This window comes from Sarcophilus harrisii, chromosome 1, assembly GCF_902635505.1.
Source record: "Sarcophilus harrisii chromosome 1, mSarHar1.11, whole genome shotgun sequence".
Classification (NCBI taxonomy): Eukaryota; Metazoa; Chordata; class Mammalia; order Dasyuromorphia; family Dasyuridae; genus Sarcophilus; species Sarcophilus harrisii.
The window spans coordinates 486,091,058-486,112,429 of NC_045426.1; the positions used below are offsets into that span (position 1 = coordinate 486,091,058).

General features: G+C 33.4%; 1 protein-coding gene across 1 annotated transcript in view; it reads left to right on the forward strand.

Moving 5' to 3' along the window:
* CDH2 (cadherin 2) overlaps positions 1-21,372 on the forward strand; it is a 254,514-nt gene that overhangs the window by 20,230 nt on the left and 212,912 nt on the right. The window contains exon 2 of the mRNA XM_031946492.1: positions 8,605-8,716. Coding sequence (XP_031802352.1) covers positions 8,605-8,716 — 112 coding nt within the window. The remainder of the gene's footprint in view (positions 1-8,604; positions 8,717-21,372) is intronic.

The following is a 21,372-nucleotide window of genomic DNA, read 5'->3' on the forward strand; positions in this document are numbered from 1 at the left end:
CTATGCCACTTTAGCATTTAAAAATCCTTTGGGGGATAAATTGGATGGCCCATCTTAAAAAAAAATCTACTCATGGAAATTTGAACTGATGCTTTTTAATCCCTTCTCAATACATTTCCCTGTAGCAAGTACATGGTTACATTGAATACATTGAATATAGTAAATTCTTAATATTGAATTAGATTGATAAAGGTGAAAGTAGTTTATAGTTTTATGAACAGGACTAGGACTGTCTTAGGACTAAAAAAATGTTACTGAATTTGATGATAAGGAAACTATGAATGTCCTTTGAGGAAAATCATTTGAATAAAGAGGTCAAGATAGAATCCATGGAAAGAGGTAATGGGGTCAAGGAAATTTTTTAAAAATTGAATAAGATTTGCAACTGTGATTAGGACATGGGGCCAGTAGCCGGGAAAAGACTGAAGATTCATAGAAAGAGAAGGGAAGATTGATGAGCCAGGTCATGAAAGAGGTAGTATCAAGGATAGGCAGTTGATCAGGAAGATATATCTGCATAATAACAGGATCATAGTTGATCTCTAAGGTCATCAGGACAAATCTCATTATTTAATAGACAAGGAACCTGAGTAGGGGGTTAAATTATTTGTCCACTGTCATACATCTAAGTGTCTGAGGTGGGATTTGAACCTAAATCTTACCTCTGAAAGCTATGTAACAATGTTTACAGCTTCTTATGTATCTTTATGAACATGTACAGATATTTCTGGTTCTTTTTGAAGATGATTTTTGGTAAACCATGCAACATATTTAGTTGAAAAAGTTTCTTCTGGAACAGGAAAGAAAGTCTCAAGGTGTTCTTTGATATCACATTTGAACACTGCTGTGTAAAAGAAATAGGAAAAAACTAGGTTATTATATAATTATGTCTCACTTTTTACACTGATAGTGAATGGGTTTAACAAGGTATAATCATTTCTGGCTGATTGGCAAGGCTAATTGGAATGGCCTTGGAACTTGATGATTCATCAGTTTAACTTTCCTAACCATCAAGTCCCCAGGCCTTCAGATGGTATCATACTTTTATGAGATTGATTATCTTTCCATACAATGAAGAAAATACTTATTACCATTCATAATAAAACCACATAATTAATGATGCCTAATATGTAGACCAGAGGACACTGGCCAAAATCTTGTCAAAGTAGAGATTGAGTATTGAGTTGTCGCTTTCTATTTAGTTTTTTCACTTTTTTTCTTGAAGACATTATTGAACTAAGTAGAATTAGAGTACTTTCTGAATAGCTTGTAAGTATGAAGAAGTGTAAATTGCCCCTTTATTCAGTGAGATTCTTCAAGGGACTGAGCATATGATTGATTAACTTCTTGTTGCAAAGTAGCATTCAAAAGATCTTCATAACCTTAGATTTTGCCCTTAGAAAACATAATGTCTGTGAAGTACCTAAGCCCAAGGTGAATAGTCAATAGGGGACCTATATATTTAATTATATGTGGCTAGGTGGTGCAGTGAATAAAGTACTTTGGTCCTGAGTCAGTCATTAACCTCTGTTTCCCTCAGTTTCCTCAATTGGAACATGGAAATAATAATAGTACCTACCTTGAAGGGTTGATGTGATGAGATAATATTATTAAAGTGCTTAGTAAATGCTTGACACACAGTGGAGACTATATAAATGCTGTTGTTATTATTAGCAATAATACATTATTATTATTATTATTATTAATATACTGTAAATTTATATCACAAAAACTTGTTCAGTGAGGTTAACTTAGGGATCTAGGAGTTATTTGTTATGTAACATGTCATCCTAAGACCTTTTAGGTATGATTTGTTTTCTGCCATGTGGATCATCTTAAGGGGATTAATTTAAGACACTTTGAAAATGAATAGCAGAATCAAAATTTGATAAGACACTAAAAAATGCATTTGAACTTGTTCACAGTACTACACATAGTATTGTTGTAAAATCAAAAGGATTTTAGAACTAGAAAAAGAACAGCAGCAGCGCTTTAGCCATTGCCTTAATAGATATTCCCCCCAACATCCTAAATGAAGTTTCCTCTATGGACAGTAGGGAGTCTGCCAAATTTGATTATATGGACCTTGTAACTGGAAGAGAAATTGGATTAAAACCAACAATTAGGAGTGTGCTGACAAGAGCCTTGGGCAATTCTTGAAATTACCCCAATTACCAGCTGATCAATTAGTCACTTTAAAAACTTTCTCTGATAAATGCTTAAATTTATGGAAAGTAAGTTAGAAGCCCTTTCTAAAGCAACAAAGGGATAATTGATTTACTTACTCCCAATAATGAGATCATTAAACCTAGGTTTGGGAAAATATTGGCTGATGATATCTGGAGTATGTATATTACTGCTTAGTTTTCTATGGAAAAATTGATTACTGCTAGTTGAGTTTGTATGTTCTTTCTTTCTATGTATATGTATGCACACATATGTACAAATAAATGTCCTCTCAATTTCATATTAAAACACTTTTTAAAAACTTTAGTTTGTGTTTCTAAAGTTTTGAGTTTCAAATTCTATCCCTTCCTCCCTTCTGTCCTCCCACCCCCTTCCTGAGACAGTAAGCAGTCAAATATAGGTTATGCATGTGTAATCATGTGAAACATTTCCACATTAGTCATTTTGTATAAGGACTCAATAAAAAAGAAAGTGGAAAATAGCCTACTTCAGTGTGTATTCAAATGGAATTGGTTCTTTCTTGGGAGGCAGATAGTACGCTTCTTCATTAGTCCTTTGAGGTTGTCTTAGATCATTGTTTTGCTGGGAATAGGTAAATCATTCATAGTTCTTCATTGAATTATATTGCTGTTACTGTGTACAATGTTCTCTTGCTTCTGTTCACTTTACTTTGTATCAGTTCATGGAAGTCTTTCCAGGTTTTTCTGAAATCATGTGAAAGGGGAACAAGAAGCTCAGGCTTTTGAGGAAAAGGGAACATGAAGAATGTTAAGGAAATAGATGAACTCCACAGTCTAGCATCTTGAACCTTACAGAATCCTGTACATGGATCTGTGGATCCACAGAAACATGGAATAAAGCAGGGAAAACCTTTTCTGAGTTAGTGCAAAGTATGAAATATGTAAACTTTAAAAAAAAAGACTATTTTTCAACTCTGGGTGCTGTCAGTTAAATTATATCCCATTGGAGCCCTGGACTTGAAATCAAATATACTTGATTTCAAATTTAACTTTTGTCATTTTTAACTCAGTGACTATTAGCAAAAAAATCGATTAATCTTTTTCATCCTTGACTTTCTTATCTTTTAAATAGGGATACTTTTCTTGTCTCTACCTTCAGGCTTATTATGAGACTCAGATGAGATGTTTTGTGTAGCATTTTTCCAAGTTGAAAGGGCATATTTATAGTTGTATTCATATTGTGATTACTTGGTAATCTCAGGGATGTGAAAGGCAAAACTTTTAACTTAAGTAAAATGAAAAATTTTAGGGATTAGATACTTTTTTAGTAGCATATAGATTGCATCTTAAAGATTTCCTCTGTTTTTCACTTTGTAAATGCAAATTCTCATCCAAAGAAAATTTTCCCTCTGAATATTATGAAATCAGCATCCATCAAGATTTATTTATTAAGGAACTATAAGGGCCACTTCTTTCAAAAGACTTTCAGATTCCCTTGTTAATGTCTCCCCTCCATCACTGTGTGTATATGTGGATGTGTATATATGACTATCTATCAATATATGTATATATATTCATGTTTGAATATATTTAAGAAAAAATTTTATTTTGTTTTAACATGCAGTAGGTAAGAACTACAATAGTTTTCTTAAAGTTTCTTAAAAAATGACACAGCCATATCTATGCTTTAGGAATATCAATTTGAAAAGTGTGTGGATTGAAGGGGAATAGGGTATGTGTATAGAGGAGATGTAGACACTTCATGCTTGTCATCTCTTTGGATATTGTTCTTTTTTTTTTGGCCAAAATTTTATACTCTTCCCATTTCTTTACTTTGTTTATGGACTTTTTAAATCCTTAACAACAACTGATATTTTCCATGATCTCACATAATTTATATAAGATTATTTTTAAAGTTGTAAAATAATATAAAATTATATTAATACTTATTCTGTGATTTTTATCAGCATAGGACACATCTGTTATTGACAAATTCCACCATCCCATATGAATTGCAGCTTCTGAAATCTATTGTCAGGTAGCCACACTTCTGGTGATGTACCTCTCATATGCTGATCAGGGTCCACACTGTAGGTCTTTTTACCTGGTCAGGTTCAAAATTTGTGCTCTCTTTCTACCTGTATGATTACTCCTCAGTCTTCATTGCTGGATCTATGTCCAAACCAATGGATATCTCCTAGAACTTAGTCCTCTGGTCTCTTTCCTTTTTATGTCATTTTGCTTGGTGATCTTGGTAGCTCCCATGGATTTAATTATCACTCTATGCTGATAATTGATTTTCAGATCTAATTGTTCAGGTCTAAGGTCTTTCCTATCTTCCAGGTTTGAATGTCCAACTGCTCATTGGATATTCTGAACTGGATATCTCCAGCATATCTTAAACTCAACACATCCACAACTGAGCTCATCTAGCCCCTTCTGTTTTCTCCACTTCCCCATAGAAGCAAACTCTATTGAACCCAGTTGAAGCAGTTAAATTCTTTTTAATGGAAATAAACTGTTTTAAAATTGGGGCTTAATGTATTGATTATGATTGTCTGAACTTCAGAAAATAATAGAAAAAAGTGAAAACAATACAGATTAGACTTTTTTTTTTTTTATGGGGGGAGGCAGAGGGGAGAGTTGATTGTCAAATATTTACCAGCTTACCAAAGTTATATATAGGACATAGCCATGCTCCCATGTACCCAGACTCACAATCTAGGTGACATCCTGGAATCTTCATTCTCACCTTCTTGTATCTAGTCTGTTGCCAAGTTTTGTTGATTTTTTTTTTTCCCTTTCATAATGTCTCTAGCAACCTCCCCTTCTTTCCTCTGATTCTACTGGGATTACAGTCTTCCTACCTCAAAGTTCTTCCTTATTCAACTCTCAAATTGATCTTCTTGAAATGCAGACCTGACCATGTCACTCCCCCTTTCCCTTCATTCAATAAACTCCAATGGCTCCCTCTTATCTCTAGAACCAAATACAAATCCTCTATAAAATCATTTTGACTCCCTCCTACTTTTTAGTCTTCTTATACTTTATGCCATACTCTGCCCTATTTTGTCCCTACCATGTACTCTGAGATACTCAGAGACATGATCCTTTTTTGCTGTTCATTGAACAAACCACTCATCTCCTTATTTTTATCCTGTGTATTTTCACAGTCTGTCCCTTACACCCAAAATTCTCTTTTTCCTTATCTCTGCCCCCTGGCTTCCTTCAAGTCCCTCCAATATCTCACTTTGTACAAGCCTTTGCCAATCTCTTTTAGTATTAGTGCCCCTGTCTCTTTTGATTATCTACAGTTTATCCTGTATATCTCAAAGATTTGTTCATACTTCCATCTTATCTCCCTCATTTACTGAGCTCCCTGAGAACACAGAATTTAGCATTGCATGACATAGCAGGTACTTAATAAATGCTCCTTGACTCATTTGTTAGTTTTCCAGATTGCAGGGTCATTTTTACGTCAAGATAGCATGTGAGACTATAATATTAATGAAAGAATAATGATAATAATTTTTCATAATGTAGATCTTGACCCCAACATCACTAAGTAGATCTTTAAGTCTGTTCATCTATTTATACAACATAATTTTCTGTTTTTTCATAGCGATTGAGATTTTTTTAAAATATGGATTTATTCCTTTTGTGTAGTTCTATGTTAGTATGTCAGCTTGTTTCATATATTATATCTGAAAAATCTTAGTTCATTTTTAAGCTCTTAATTATAGAAATTTAAGCTATTAAGGCTCAAAACTGCATTTTAACTTCTGGGACACTTTGTAATTAGTTTTATACTCTTTGATGGCTTGTACCCCATCTTTTACGCCATTAGATAAAAGTGTTAGATTTAGAGGCAGAACTCTCTTGGGCTATATTTCTAGTTCACTACTCATTACAATATGTTATCTTATGTAAATAAGTCATTTAACTTTTCCAGGCTTCAGTTTTCTTATATGGAGAATGAGGATGTTAAAGTGGATGATTCCCAAGGCTCTGAAATGCATGCAAATATATAATATATAAATACTAGTCATTATTTTAAGTGATCTTATAACATCTAGAGCATTGGTATTGATGATGATAATGATATTGATGATGATGATAACAACTGCATTTTTGGGACAAGCCTCCGAATTCATTCATATGAGAAATTGTCAGGGACAACACTGTCTCAACCAGTACAGATTAATAACTCCTCTTTTATTTAGTCTTTGGTTGTTGCATGGAGATGCTGAGAGTTTAAGGAACTAAACATTGTTTAAGGAACTAAACATTGTTTATATGGGTCAAAGGCAATCCTTAAATCTAGTCTTCTCACTCAAAACCAATTCTTTATACCTACTAGGCTATGCTATGTTATGTCTCATCATAATAACACCTGAAATTCATCAAGCATTTTGCTTTGCTTTCATCCTCATTTGATCCTTATGAAGTAGTTAGCCCATTTCGTAAATGAGGAATCAGGATTGAGAGAAATTTACATTATGAGGTGATGTAAAGCTTACAGAGGCAGTATGATATACTTTAAAGGGACTTAGAATTGATTTACCTTTGATCAGTAACACAGTCTTGACTTGTATCCCCTCAGTTGGGAATGGCCATCCTAGGTTTGCTACTATTAGGAGTTTGCCTGCCACCCATATCCTTTTCATTACTGTATTGATGCATATTCTGTCCTGGGCTGCTGGCTACCACTCTTTGTTGCCTCTACTTTACCCTCAAAGTTTTAGTCTCCATTTTTCGTTTCTCCAGTGGGCTGAGAGGGGATGAAAAAGGAAAATTTTGGAGGACCACCCTGTTGATGTTCTCAATTTGTCTTCTACTTTTTGCTCCTGACCAACTAGTTAGGAAAGAGAGGAAAGATAGGATTCTGTCCTGCTTATTCCTCATTGCCTCCCCCTTTCTTTTCCCCTTAGATCCTTTTTAGATCTTTTCAATGCTTCTTTCATTACTTTCTCCCTTTATCCCCAAAGTGTTTATCTTTCATATTGGGACTAAGGTCAGATAAAGAATGAATATTTGTCACAATCATTCTCATTTGCAACTGAGTGACATTTTCCCATTGAAGCATTGTTATTCAATCATTGAGTTAACACACTACTCTGTTAGTGCTGTTCTTCAGGTAAGTTAAGAGTTACAGTCTTTTACTGATTGTCTTGAAAAGCTAATAAACACTCATATAACTTTGTTGGGGGTGGGGAAAAAGGGGAATGCATTTGGAATTCCAGATAACTGAGATGGAAATCAACTTTTAGAATACAACTTGTTTTTTAATTTATAATTTAATTTATATAATATATATAATTTGATTTAATTTATAATGCATAAATTGTTAAAATTTAATTATATGTAATATATAATTCTATATTAATTTATAATATATAATATACCTACAATATGCTGAATCTTCTAATCAAAGTATAGATAAGCTAATGTGTGCCTGAATTAAATTTGTGTGAAATGTTAACTGCACTTAATGTTTAAGTGAAATAAGTCACTGAGACCTGCCACATAACCATTTATATTACATTACTCAAAAACCACTGTACTTTCAGTTACTTAAATTCCTATCAGAATTTTGCTAGGTAAAGACAGCCTTGGGTGAAAGTGGATTAAAAAAATTGTGGCTATGTACGTGTGACTTAAAGAACCGTATTAGAGATTTGATTTTTTAAGCCAATTTAGTACATTAGGCACTTCTAGAAGGAGTAAAAGCAGGGACAACAAAAAGAGGCTTCTTGTTTACTTATTTTAAGGATAATTTTTTACTCAAGCACCATAAGTACTGTATGATACATTGTTAGAATCAAATTATGTTTCTATGGCACAATATAAATCATATTTTAGATTGATGGAAATTTGGAATTTTGGAGTTTTGGAAAATTAGACTTTTAGTTTTGTTTACTGCAGTCATATTTCAAAATTAGGATCATTGTTATTTTTGTGGGATCACTTTGAATTTCTGTAGGTACTGTTTTTCTTATACAAGTAGAGTCTGAGAAACTCTCCATAACCACATGTTTTAGATGGCTAATAAAATCTCTAAAAGTAAATGTTAAAGTGTCTTCTTCCAACTATTGAAAAATAAAATTTTGATAGTGATTAATGCAAGGTTTATTACAGCATGAGAGATGTTTTTGTTTCCCTTCTGATTCCACTTGAGTTTCAATAAGCATTTTACTTGAAACGTTCAATAGTTAGAAGAATCCAGAATGTGTAGTATTTAGCTCTTACTAGACAAGTGGGATTTGTTCCTTCCATTCCAGTTATCAAAAAGATTAACCCTTTGCCCTCAAAGTTCTAATTGTAGCCATTGAGAAACAAAGGAGTTGTTTGTACAAGATAGAAGAGAAATGAGGTTTTTTTTTTTTTCCCCCCAAGTGGAATGTTGCTTAGTTGAAGGGGGTTGCGATTATTACACACATTTTATCTTGTATTTCAGGCACCAATACAGGCAACTGGTGAAATCACATTATGCAAGACTGGATTTCCTGAAGATGTTTACAGTGCAGTCTTATCGAGGGGTGTGCATGAAGGACAACCTCTTCTCAATGGTATCATTTGAAAAGAAATATTTCTTTTTTATGTTCTGTGCTTTTTGCAACAAATTGGTCATTTAAAAAAAAATCCTTAAATCATTTTTACTGTAGTCACCAGTATAAATTCTTCAGTCATTCTAATGAAACTGTAGGGACTATATTCAACCCTGGTAGTAAATTCATGAATCTCTTATAGTAGGTAATTGGAAGATTTCTATACTTTTGATAAATTTTTTATACCTTCTCCATTTTGATTTGCAATAGCAGTCTTACTCTATGTGAACTGTTGACTATTTTATTTTCTGATAGTTGTGCTATTAATTTTGTTATCACTGTTTTAAGGAATGTTAGCCTAATGGTAGGATGATCAGATCTTGGGTTGGATTTACAGTGTCCAGGAGAAAACTGAGTCAAGGACTTGCAGATATAGAGAGAATAGAGAGAAGTGAGATTTATTGAAAGGATACACAGGAACAGACTCCAGCAATCTCACAGCCAGTCCCAGATCACCAACCAAAAAGTTATGGTAATACTCTGGATCCATACTCTGAATGGTAATACTCCCCATTATTGACTCTATAGTGGCAGGAAGGAGAACTACCTCAAATTATGAGTGGTTTTGGATTTTCTGGGATTCAGTAATTCTCTATTCCAAAGGAAAGCTGGATGAAAAATATTCTGACACTCCCCTCATGGCTGTGCAAGGAACTTTAAAGGAAGATAAGGAAACTAGGAGAAACTTATGAAAGGAGCAACATGATTTATGATATTGAGCCATATAATATTAATTCCTATTAAATAGAAAATAGTAAAACTCAAGGCATGAGTATATGACGATCTTTTTTTTTTTAATCTAGAGCTGTGATTTCAGAAGGATCAGGAGCTCTTTGTGTAGAGCCTCTTTCCACATGTGGATGAGCAATTTATTGTCTCTGAAAGTTGCTTGAGACACTGCAAGATTGAATAATTTGCTCTTGGTCATACCGCTTTATATTTTAGAGGCAGTTGGCTAAGCTTCTAAAAGTCAGGCACTTAATAGAGTTTAATACAGTGATATTACTGGTATCCTTGCAAACCCAACACTTGATAGCATATACTTACTTAAGCCTTAGAGATATAATTGCATATTGGGAGCATAATTCTTTTGAGGTTGTTTTTTATTTTTGGTTATTTTGTTTTGTTTTGACAAGATAACTATATTACAAGGATCTAGACTATATTTATTTTACCTAATTTAGATTGGGCCCTTTTCCCTAGAGGGATGAGGAAAGTAGTTGGATGAATATTGTGACTGGCAATACCAAGTTTTTTCTCCTTCTTTTACTTGATGATTGGCTGCTAGCCAGACCATAGGCTTCAACTAGTAGTGCTATTCTTGGGCTATCTTAATATTTCCTGTCCTTTATTGCTAATTTCCCTTTAAGTAATACCAAGGGCTGCTAAGTCATAAGTCACCTATTGGAGGCTGTGCTGCTTCCTCACTAGGGAATAATGATATGATCATTTCTTAAGAAGCCCTTTCAATGAGCTGACTTTTTAATTCCGCATATGCCCAATTCAGAGTGGTAGCCCTCAAAAAAGGAATACTTTATATTTCCTCAAGTAGTAGAGTTCTCATGGTATAAGTTCAACTTGGTCAGTATATTACATATAACCTTTAATAGAAAAATTTATCTAATATTTATTTATAAAAATATTTATCTAATTTTATATATATATGGATCATAATTTCCTGGCATCTACTAAGACTAAAGCAGTGTAGAAGGGGCTCATTTTCTACTATTTGGGAAGCAGAATATGTTTGCACAGCTCCCCCATCCCCCCCCCCCCCCCCCCCCCCCCCCCCCCCCCCCCCCGAATTAGGAACCATGAAAGCCACCAATTATCTAACTTTCAGTGTAAGATAGAGGACATAATGAATCATTGAGAACCATGGGGTTAGGAGATACTTTAGGGTTTTTGTCATTGAATATATCAACTATGTGTGGGCCAGATAAAAGCTAATCATAGGACTTGATAGAATTCCTTTGGAGTTAGGGGCCAGGCTAAAGTCATCGGCTAGTCATTCATTAGTCATTCTAGCTGTCTTTATCTACCTACTCCCTCTCCCTTAATCCTTCTGGGAAAAGGATAAACATCTAGTCTAAACATCCTGGATCATAGGGAATAAAGATTGCCAAGTATTTTGTTCAGGCTTTTGTGATTCTGTTTTTAAATTCATTTGAATAAAGTCCCATTTCATATGCTGAATCAAAAACCAGTATTTTCTTAAAAGGTGAGAAATAGTTCTTAAAAGTTTTAATACTCATATCTAATTATTTATTCAGTTCACTTTTATTTTTCTTGTAAATCCTAATAAAGACTTAAATCTGAAGTATAACTACATACTTTAGATGAACAAATGATGCTTTTCCTTCACATTTAATTGCAGGGGAATGGAATTTCAGTTAGTGATTTTTTTTTCCATAAACCTATTTATTATAAAAATACAAGTCATTGAAACTTGAAAGAAAAGACACTTGGTGAAGGTAGTTTAATTTCAAACTTGAATTGCCTATCAGTGTTGAAAATCTATGAAACTTCTTTATAAGATTGCTTTTAGAATTCTGTGACAATCAGAATTAATTGGATTTTCACAGGGCTGTGTCATATGCCCTTATTTGAATTTTTGTTTATGTGTGTGTATATATATATATATATATGTATATTTAAAATTGACATATCCAAATAGTAAGTATTCAAGGATACTTTAGATTTTGATGACTCAAAATGTAGGATTTTTCTTCACTTCTCAATTCAGTGGTACAGATAATCATTTTATCTTCCTTTTTATAGTGTGAGTTGATATGTGATATAGTATGGTAGAAAGTCCCCATCATCCTAGTTCAGGCTCTTAGCCCTCACCTGGATTATTGAAATAGCCTCACAGGTCACATAATTGCCAGAGTGATTTTTCCCAAAGCACATATCTGATTGTGTCATTTCTTTACCCAGCAAACTCCAGAGGCTTCCTGTTATCTACAAGATCAAATATATATTCCTTTGACATTTCAAATGGGCCACCACCTGGCCCACTAGCTTGTACATTGAATTCTTCCCTTTACAGACTCTATGGTTCACTGGGGCTTGGCCTCCTTACTCTTCCTCTCATAAAACACTTCATTTATTTTTTAATGATTTCTTCTGCCTGAGAGACATTCCTTTCTCATTTCCATTTCTTAGAATCCCTAACTCCCTTCAAGGTTCAACTCAAATGCCATTTTCTATATGAAACTTTTCCCAATTTCCCCCAATTGATAATGGCAGTGCCACAACAGTTTATATTTTCTATATATGTGTCTATATATGTGGAGGTGTGCTGGCAAATTTTAAAAACCTGAGTAAAGATACACTTTTAAGTTTAAAATGCATTATTAACACAAATTTAGACAACAAAACAATAAGTTAAGCTTTGATTTTTAGTGTTTGTTGATTTTTTGCCCAGAAAATTTAACTCTTAGCAGATTGGGGTAAACCCCAGGATAGCCCTCTATATGCATACTTTTCTAAAACGTAGATTGGATTCTCTCAAAGACAACCATTCATTTTTGTTTATCCATTAGTGTCTGGCTGAATGACTGGCTCATAGTAGGTGCATAATAAATGCTTATTGATTGATTGGAAGAATACTGAACCAGAGGCAGATTCTCTATGTGTGTATTTTTCCTAGTAGTTTCTACTCTGTTGAATACTTGATAAGGTTTTGCCAGGGTTAATTGAGATAATGTCTGTGAAAATGCTTTGAAAACTAAGGCAGTGAGAATGTAAATTACAATTGTTCTGTTAAAATTTATGCTTGCTCACTTAGAGTTTTTGTTTAGGCCTTACATCTTTCACTCCCACCCATCAATAATGCTTTTCTTACCTTTCAAGTAAAACAAATAAAGTTTTCATAAAATTGTGGCTTTAGTGCTAGAAAAAGGATGTTGGAGGTCTTATCATTCAGTCCTTGCTCCCTCCCATTATATAGATAAGTAAACTGAAGACCCAGAGATAGGTTATTTGTTCAAGGTAGTGCATATAATAATAAGTAACAGAATTGGAATTTGATACCCAACTCCTCTAAAGTCCCAATTCTTTGTTTTCTATGCTATTTTGCAGCCTTTATGAGGGTGAAAAGTTCCCAGTCTCTCAACTTGTTCTCCCTTTGGAAATAGAGGAGACAGAATAAGTGGTGCAGAATGCTGGGTTTGAATTCAAGAATACCCAAGTTCAAGTTTGACTTCAAATATTTATTAGCTCTATAAATCTGGGCAAATCACTTTTAAACAACCCCAAACAAATACCTGCCCTCAGTTTCCTTGTCTTTAAAATGGGGGTAGTAATATTATCCACTTCCTAGAGTAAGGAGCAAATTAAATATTTGTATAATGCTTATAGCACAGTGCCTAGCATATGATAGTACTATTTTAGCTCTTTTTTATTATACATAGCAATCCATTATTTTTCAGAGTCGTCAGTCCTTATTTTGATACCTCCAGAGGTCTGTGAATTTGTGTTCTACGTACCATTTCCATAAATACAGATCACATAATGATTCTGGTCCCCAAATGCTTGAAATTAAACTTAATTGTTGATGAGGTTTTTTTTTTTTTTTTTTTTTTAAGTTGGGACAACAGCCACACAGGATACCCTCCAACTATACTACAGACCTTTCTAATTTAGTAAGCCCAAATAGTGCATATGCTCCTTTGGCAGACCCTTTAAAATCTGAAGGTCACCTTTACAGGACCATATGACCATTATCAGACTCAAGACTTTAGTGGAGGCATCAACACTCTGTCTATTTTTAATTTTAAATGTCTTTGAAACAACATGTCTCTTACTAGAAGCTGAAACATGTTGCATTTTCAATAGAGTATGAAAAGAACACAAGCACAATTATATTGCCTTATCTCAATAATGGTTCAAACAAGATAAAAAAAGAGACACTGACTGGATTTTTATCACATAAAATTATTGCAATGGTTAAATTATTTCTCTGTGTTTTAATATGGCTAAGTACATGGTCACTACATGCATTGACTTATTTGATTATGCTGTTATATTAAAATACTTAGTATAAAAGTATATTTTCTGATTATTAGGATAATAATTCCTGCCAGTGACAGGAATTAAGTAGAACTTCCTGCCAAACTAGAAAAAAGGCGATTTTTCTTTTTTTTCCCCCTAGGGTTAGAAATATAAAAGCTTGGGGGGAAAAAAAAGATCTTTGTCTGTAGTCCCAGCCCTCCATTGAGCAAATTATGTGATTGTTTCCATTGGAATTCTTTCTAGTATCTATAGTTTCAGTGTGCATTTGTCTTTCACTGCCTTTTGGTGTCTGTAAAGGCTGTTTGTCAGATGATATATCATTAGCTTTTTCTTTGTGTTTCTTAAAATATATAAAAGATTACCAAAATCTTAAGATAAAATTCAAAATGCTGTTTTTCAAAGACTGTTTTGTGTATGTGTGTTATGTGTGTGCGTGTGTGTACTTGTGGGACAAACCTACTCTCCAGTTGAGACTTTTGTGAAGTCTAAAACTTTCCTTTAAAAATGAGTAGTATCTGATATTAAAAGATTTGGGAAATATTACTGCTTTGAAAGGTTCTAGAGTTTTCACTTGTACATTGTGTTTTGAGTCCTTATGGGAGGTTTTGCTCATATAGTTGAAACAAAAGTAAGAGTGTGATACAGTTAAACTCCTTGAATTATTTTCATTGTGTCCAGTTTTTGCAGCTATACTAGATGAACCAGCTTTTGGAATCTAGATGAATTGATAGTTAAAAACAGTATTGTAATTCTGCAGGCTGAGCTCTTGATCTGAAACATACAGGGAAAGATATAGCCCTTTAGTATATAGAGAGCCAGCCTATATTGTTTCTTGTGAGTCATTTATTTCCTAACAATATGAAACATATCTTTCTGTTAATGATATTATTTCTATGCTAATTAACAGAATAAAAATTCTGTTATATTATATATTATATATATTAATCCTATTATATATATAAATATGTAAATTCTGTTATAAAATATAAGCAATGTGGAGAAGTGTATTTTGGGTCAGGAAAATTGTGTTCAGATTATGGCACTGACTAGAAATATAATCTCTGGTCAAGTCACTTACTTTCATTGTTTTTTTAAGCAACTTCTTTGGAGTTGGTTCCCATATAAAGAGTTACCCTTTATACACGTTTAACCTGTATTGGATTACTTGCTACCTAAGAGAGGGCAGAAATTGGGAACACCAGGTTTTGCAAGGGTGAATATTGAAAACTATCTTTGCATGTATTTTGAAAAATAAAAAGCTATTACTTTTTTTAAGTAAGCAAAAAAAGTTATACTTTTTAACAAATATTTTGGATATATGGTACAAGCTATGTATTTATCATCATATCTCTTGATTTCCCCAAAATAGACCAATATCCAATCCATTCAATCCAAATTCTCCTTTGTCTTTTTAGTACATTGTCTTATACATAAGTAATTAATGAAAGCTCCTTGATCTGGTGCCATCTCTACTCACAAAAATGGAGAGAGAAGGAAGGAGAATGTTGGGGATCACTGATTCAGCTTTCTTTGCAAACATCCTTTCTTTTAAAGGTAGAGAAGACTTTGAAAAAAATTAATTTAGGTTGAAATATGGTTTCAACATAAATTCTTGTATTGAAATAAGATCATATAAAATGAAATTACTTTATAAAGTAATTATACTATATTTTATAGTATACACTTTGTATACTATATATACTAAAATATATACTATATTTTATAGTATACACTTTGTATAATTGTATAGTATACAATTATATACAGTATAATATGGTTTTATTTATTATGAAATATATACAGTAAAATCATAGAAAGTAAAAATCATTAAGAAGTTGTACATGTTGTTTTGCAGTATGTAAATAGTCATAACTTGACTAAGAAGAAATGGTATGAAAGACATTATTAATGATAAAGGATGACCTCAAAGGGATGCAGATTGGTCATGTACCAAGAATGAGAGTTAACAGACTTAGGACTCAGAACTCAGGACAAACCTGATACTTAGGTTGATTCTTTTGGGAAAGTACAAGAACAAGAACAAAGCTTTCCAACATGTTGGATGTTTCCTTGGGAAAACCTAGATGGTCATCTGCAGATGAGAAAACATGCAGGGCTTACATTTAGCATCAGTGAAGAATGTCAATATCTCTATTTTGCAGTATCAAGGAATTTAAAAATTTTAGACCTTGATGAGACTTTCAAGATTGTCTATCTAGTACAATCCACATTGTTTTCCCCCAGTAAGGAAGTTGAAACCCAGACTTGCCTGAGGTCACACAGCTTGTTAATCTATAATTGTTTTCTATTATCTTAGCTCTGTGGGAGACCAGGTTGATGAGATTTGACTTGGTAGGATTTTTACATATATTTATTTCTATTTATAATAAAGAGAAAGCTTCTCTTTTTATCAGTGTTACTCAGCAGAGTGAACAATAGTGATCTACAACAGAGCTTTGAGTATAGGTGATGCTAAAATGAACTAATCTTCCTATAAACTTACTGCTTGCCCTTATTAATAAATTTCTTAGTCTTTTATGAGTAAAACAGTTCAGATCGTTGGCATATATTCTAAATCCTGTTAACTGTGTATGTATATATATACACTCACAATTCTATATGTGTGTGCACGTGTATTCTACTGAATTTTAAAATGACCTGAAAATAATCTAAAGTAATTGATAACACAAGTTTTCATTCAGTTGCAATCTTCTTAAACACTTTATAATAACAGGGACCTTATTATAGCTAAAAGAATCACAAACTATTTGCTGGGTCAATGTACCAATATGGCATTTCTCTGTGTTTTGCCCCAAGTGATATATACAGGCATAGACAGCCGAGTAAGTAAACTAATCGAAAGCAATTTCAATCTGGTTGAAAATAATCATCATGTAGCCATCTAGCATTGGTGAGCATGAATGGGTTTCTGAAAATATTCTTGAAAATAAACCCTAAGCTGCTATTTTTATTGACCTTTTTGAGATTGATGGTTGTGTACATTAATACTAGGAGGAAGCTTCACTGTACAATCTTTAGGTAAGTGAAGTATCTTTTGTTGGGTCACTAGCTTTGCTAGGATTTTTACTTCACTTTCAAGAGGTATACAGGCAGGCGTTTTATATGTTCCATGTTATACTGAGAATGGGAAGAAATTGTTTTAAAAAAATCAGATGTGCCACATTAGAGAACTTTGATAAACTGAGTTATGAAACCATAGAATTTGCTTTTATTTTTTTCCTTTCTGATAAGGTGGTCTTCTTATTGATTGTATGAATATATTCTTTAGTGTTAGTGAGATTTGAAAGAAGCACATAAGCATCTTATTTATAATGCTTTCCAGACTGTAAGTGTTGTACTGATTTCCAATTGATTGTGGGTGAAACCACCAAGAACACAAAGGTTCTTCCCTTGGATGTTGATGGTAGTACTCCCTGAAGAAGAAGAGGAAGAGAGTTATGTGACCATATTGAATCTCAGTTGTGCCTCTGTGCAATTATTCTTTTACTCTTTTCTACCTATTACTTGTGTATAAAGATTAAAAACATTTTATATGCCAAAGACCAAAACAACAACTGAGATATTGTCATGAATTTAATTTTGATTACTTTCAAATATTTTATTTCATTCCTAAAACATTATTCTAGTCCTATTGTGATCGCTTTAGCCTGACCCCTCCCTGCCATATATACATCCCCACGCACACATCTACACTCTGCTATTCATTTATGATCATGATTTTATTGGTTTTTTTTTTTTTTCCCTAGTTGCAGGATGGATTTTACTAGTTCCAACTTTCAGTGGGGTGCCGGGAAAATCAATGTGTCTGACACTGTTAGCTCATATTAAGTTTGCAGTTAACTAATTGCTCCTTCCCCCAATTCTTTTTCATATTCATGGATTCTTAGTGGGAAGTGGTATGGAAGAAACAAGATTAAATTAAAAACCAAGAAATACGGGTTTGGATCCTCCCTTGGATACTTCAAGAACTGGATGAACATTAACAAACGCCTTTATTTCCATGAAGCCTAATTTCTTCTTTTGCGAAATGGATATTTTAATATTTATACTACCATCTGATAAGATTTTTTTTTTGTGGGGAAAAAAAAACACTTAGCAAACCTTTAAAGCTACTGTATACTTATGAGTTGTTTAAATTATCCTATTTTTATGAAATTTATATTTTTATGCTCCAAATATAAAAATTTGTATTTTTAGACTATTTGACTCTTTAAAAAAAGTTTTTGACTATATTCAGGACAAATCCATGGCATACTTCACCTATAATCCTTCTACTCTCAAAAAGAATAGAAAAAACTACATTGATAATTTTTTAAAATGGCTGCCCCTCTACATTTCACGTCTTAGTTAAAATTTTTGTAAATGATGAGGAATAAGAAGTTCATAGTAAGATCTCTGTACAGAAGATTAGCTTTTCTAGGTAGAGATATGCCAATCTGAAGCAGCTAAAAACAATAGAAAAACTGCATTAAATGGTATATATACAAACTGGCACATCAGTTTTAAGCCCCTAACCACCAGGTTCTGGAATCTCAGAAATCCTCTCATGCTCCAAAATTTTTCTTCTGCAGTAGAAATCATCTTCAGTTTCTTGAGAATCACAAATTTGCCTAATATCAGACTTTGGTGGAAATGGTCATTACAAGTAGTATTAAGGAAAATACTTATCCAGACCAGGGTGATAACAGATTTTCAAGTTAATTGGAAAATATGATTTATTTTGGGTAGTTCTTTCTCTTATTGTACCCATCCATCCATCCTTATATCCCTGTCTATGGTATATGATATGAGACACAATTAAAGCTGCTTTAAAAAAAAAAAAAGCACCAAAAACCCCCACCCCTTTTATTTCATCTGACTTTTGCCAGGCTGTTTTCCCACAGATTGATAATAGGTATATAGAAAATGACCCCATGGAGCTGTTCACTTTAGTTACCTTGCATCCCACTATTGCCTTCGAAGCTCACACTATGTTGCCCCATTAGATCTCTCTCTTTCTCTCAGTATACAGTATGCTGCTTTAATTGTTCATTGCTGAAGCATTTCTTAAATTATTTTGGTTGAATTTCAATCATTTGACTGTAAGGGGTAAATCACTTGTTCTTTTTTTTTTTCCTTTCCCTTTTTCTTCTCATGTCTTCAAGGAAATTTGGGCAGTTTTTTTAATTGTATGATTTAGGTTGCTGTCAATTTTTGGGAAAAAACACACACACACACACATTCTAGCTTCTTTCCCAGTGGATTTGTCTTTGATGTTAATATTCATAGGTTGTACTGTGCATTATGTCAAGAATGAAATTGAGAATGCCAACTACTTCTGATGAGATTCAGCTCCACACCAAGATAGTGCCTCCTTCCCCTGTGCCTCCCTCCAGGAGCCAGTCACTCTTTCTGAAAGCTCCATCTTGCCTCAGACTAAAACCTTTCATTAATATAGAGTATATCTGTCTGGATTTATTCAGACTTTACTCTTTAACTAGCAGTATTAATCAGAATTTAATTTTCCTTCCATTTGAGTTGTCTGATATATGATATTACACAGTTTATTTTTTATATTCATTTTATTTTACAAGCTTTTTCTTTACCCCTGTTCACATCACCTCAGTTGATTAATTCACTTTCTAAATTTGGAGTTGTATGCTGCAGAAACTTCCCAAGTTCCTCTCTTACTTTAACACCTAGTTTAATTCTAAGGAAAGGCAGGCAATCTTATTTTCTCAGACCAGAAAACTTGTTTGTTTTTTGTTTCTTTACTTTTAAGTTACATTTGTGGTTTCTTAGATTATTAAAATACATCTTGCTATGTGAAATTTTGGAGGGATACACTTTTGAAATTAAAACAATACTTTCTGTGTGTCTCTGGTTGATGATGCTGTGATCATTTACTCTTGTGCCTTTATTGGTATTACAAGTATATATGCCAGTTTCTGGTTGATAATGCTGTGATCATTTACTCTCGTGCTTTTTTTGGTATTACAGGTATATATGCTAGTTTCTGGTTGATGATGCTGTGAGCATTTATTTTTGTGCCTTTATTGGTATTACAAGTATATATGCAAGTTTCTAAGTCTCGTGCTTTAATAACACTGTTCTACTTAGGAGCATGTATAAATATGTTATTGTTCAATCTTTTTTTATTATGTCCATATCTTCATGGGGGTTTGGGTTTTCCTTGGCAAAAATACTGGAGTAGTTTGCCATTTTCTTCTTTAGCTCATTCTACAGATGGGGAAACTGAGGCAGAAAGGACTAAGTGACTTGCTCATGATCACACATCTAGTAAATGTCTGAGACAGTATTTAAAGTCATCATTCCAGACCAGGAGTTCTATCCACTGAGCCACCTAAATAAATGCCCTAATAGTATACTTTATTCTGGGGGCCTGGTAGAATCCTAACGATTCTATTCTTCTTTGTGTCCAATTTCTTCTCTGTTCCTGATTCAGATACCCCTTTTAGTCACCTCTAAGATTGTCATAAATAGTCCAAAATCTACTGATTTTTGAAGTTTACAAGATCATCTTCTGGCTAAGGACAGGGCTTGACTAGGAGATAAAGCTCTCTTGCTCCCTGCTATGCCATGTACCTCCTATACTCAGCCTTCTCAAACAATTCATTCTTAGGAACGTGACTGAAATTGCTCTCACCAAGTTGGCCCATTGCTGGAATCCAAGTGTCTAAACTGGCTGGCTAGAACTCTTCAGGGCACCCTCTTGACTGCCTCTTCAACTAGTCCCAATATTTTTACTATAAAGCATCATTTTATTTCCTTTAATGCCTTTCATTCTTTCTAAACTAATATTTAGTGCCATATTTCCCCTCAACTATTCTACCATTCTCCCCGTGAGAAGGAAAATATAGCCTATAGCAGCAAGACTCTTGCTTTTCTGAATAGCTTACTGTGAATGCTATTGCTCATTATTCTGGTCATCAGATCTTACTTCAAATTTAATATCTTTAAGTTTAGAATATAATAATAAGAAATTAACATTTATGTAGCAATTTAAGATTTGCAGAGTGCTTTACATATACTATCTTATTTGAATTGCGTAATGACCTTGTGAGGTAGATGCTATTATTATTTTCATTTTACAGATGAGGAAACTGGGGCTGGAAGAGGCAGAACCTGACAGAATAGGACTTTGTGATGTCAAAGCCCGCATTCTTTGCACTTTTTCACTAGATATGTTGATTATATATCAACATATCGAATATAACTATATTATCTCTATGTACATAGATAGAGATAATATAACTGTCTATATATAGATAATATAACTCTTTATCTAATAATAACTGTAAAGGGACTCTGTGTTTTCTTAATTTACTTCACAAATCTTTCTTGAGAGTATAACATAGTGTATGACACTGCAATGGCCAAACTTCTGTGACTGTTTCAATGAATACTTATCTGTGGTGATGGTGAAGATGAAAAGTGATTGTAATTTGTGGGAATAATTGGAAGCTATAAATGTTTCTTCATTGAATTTCTGAGGTTTAAAAAATAAAATAATGGCCTACTTTAATGAAATGATCTGAGCAAAATCTCAAGATAGCTGAAATGTTTGTTCTTCTCTT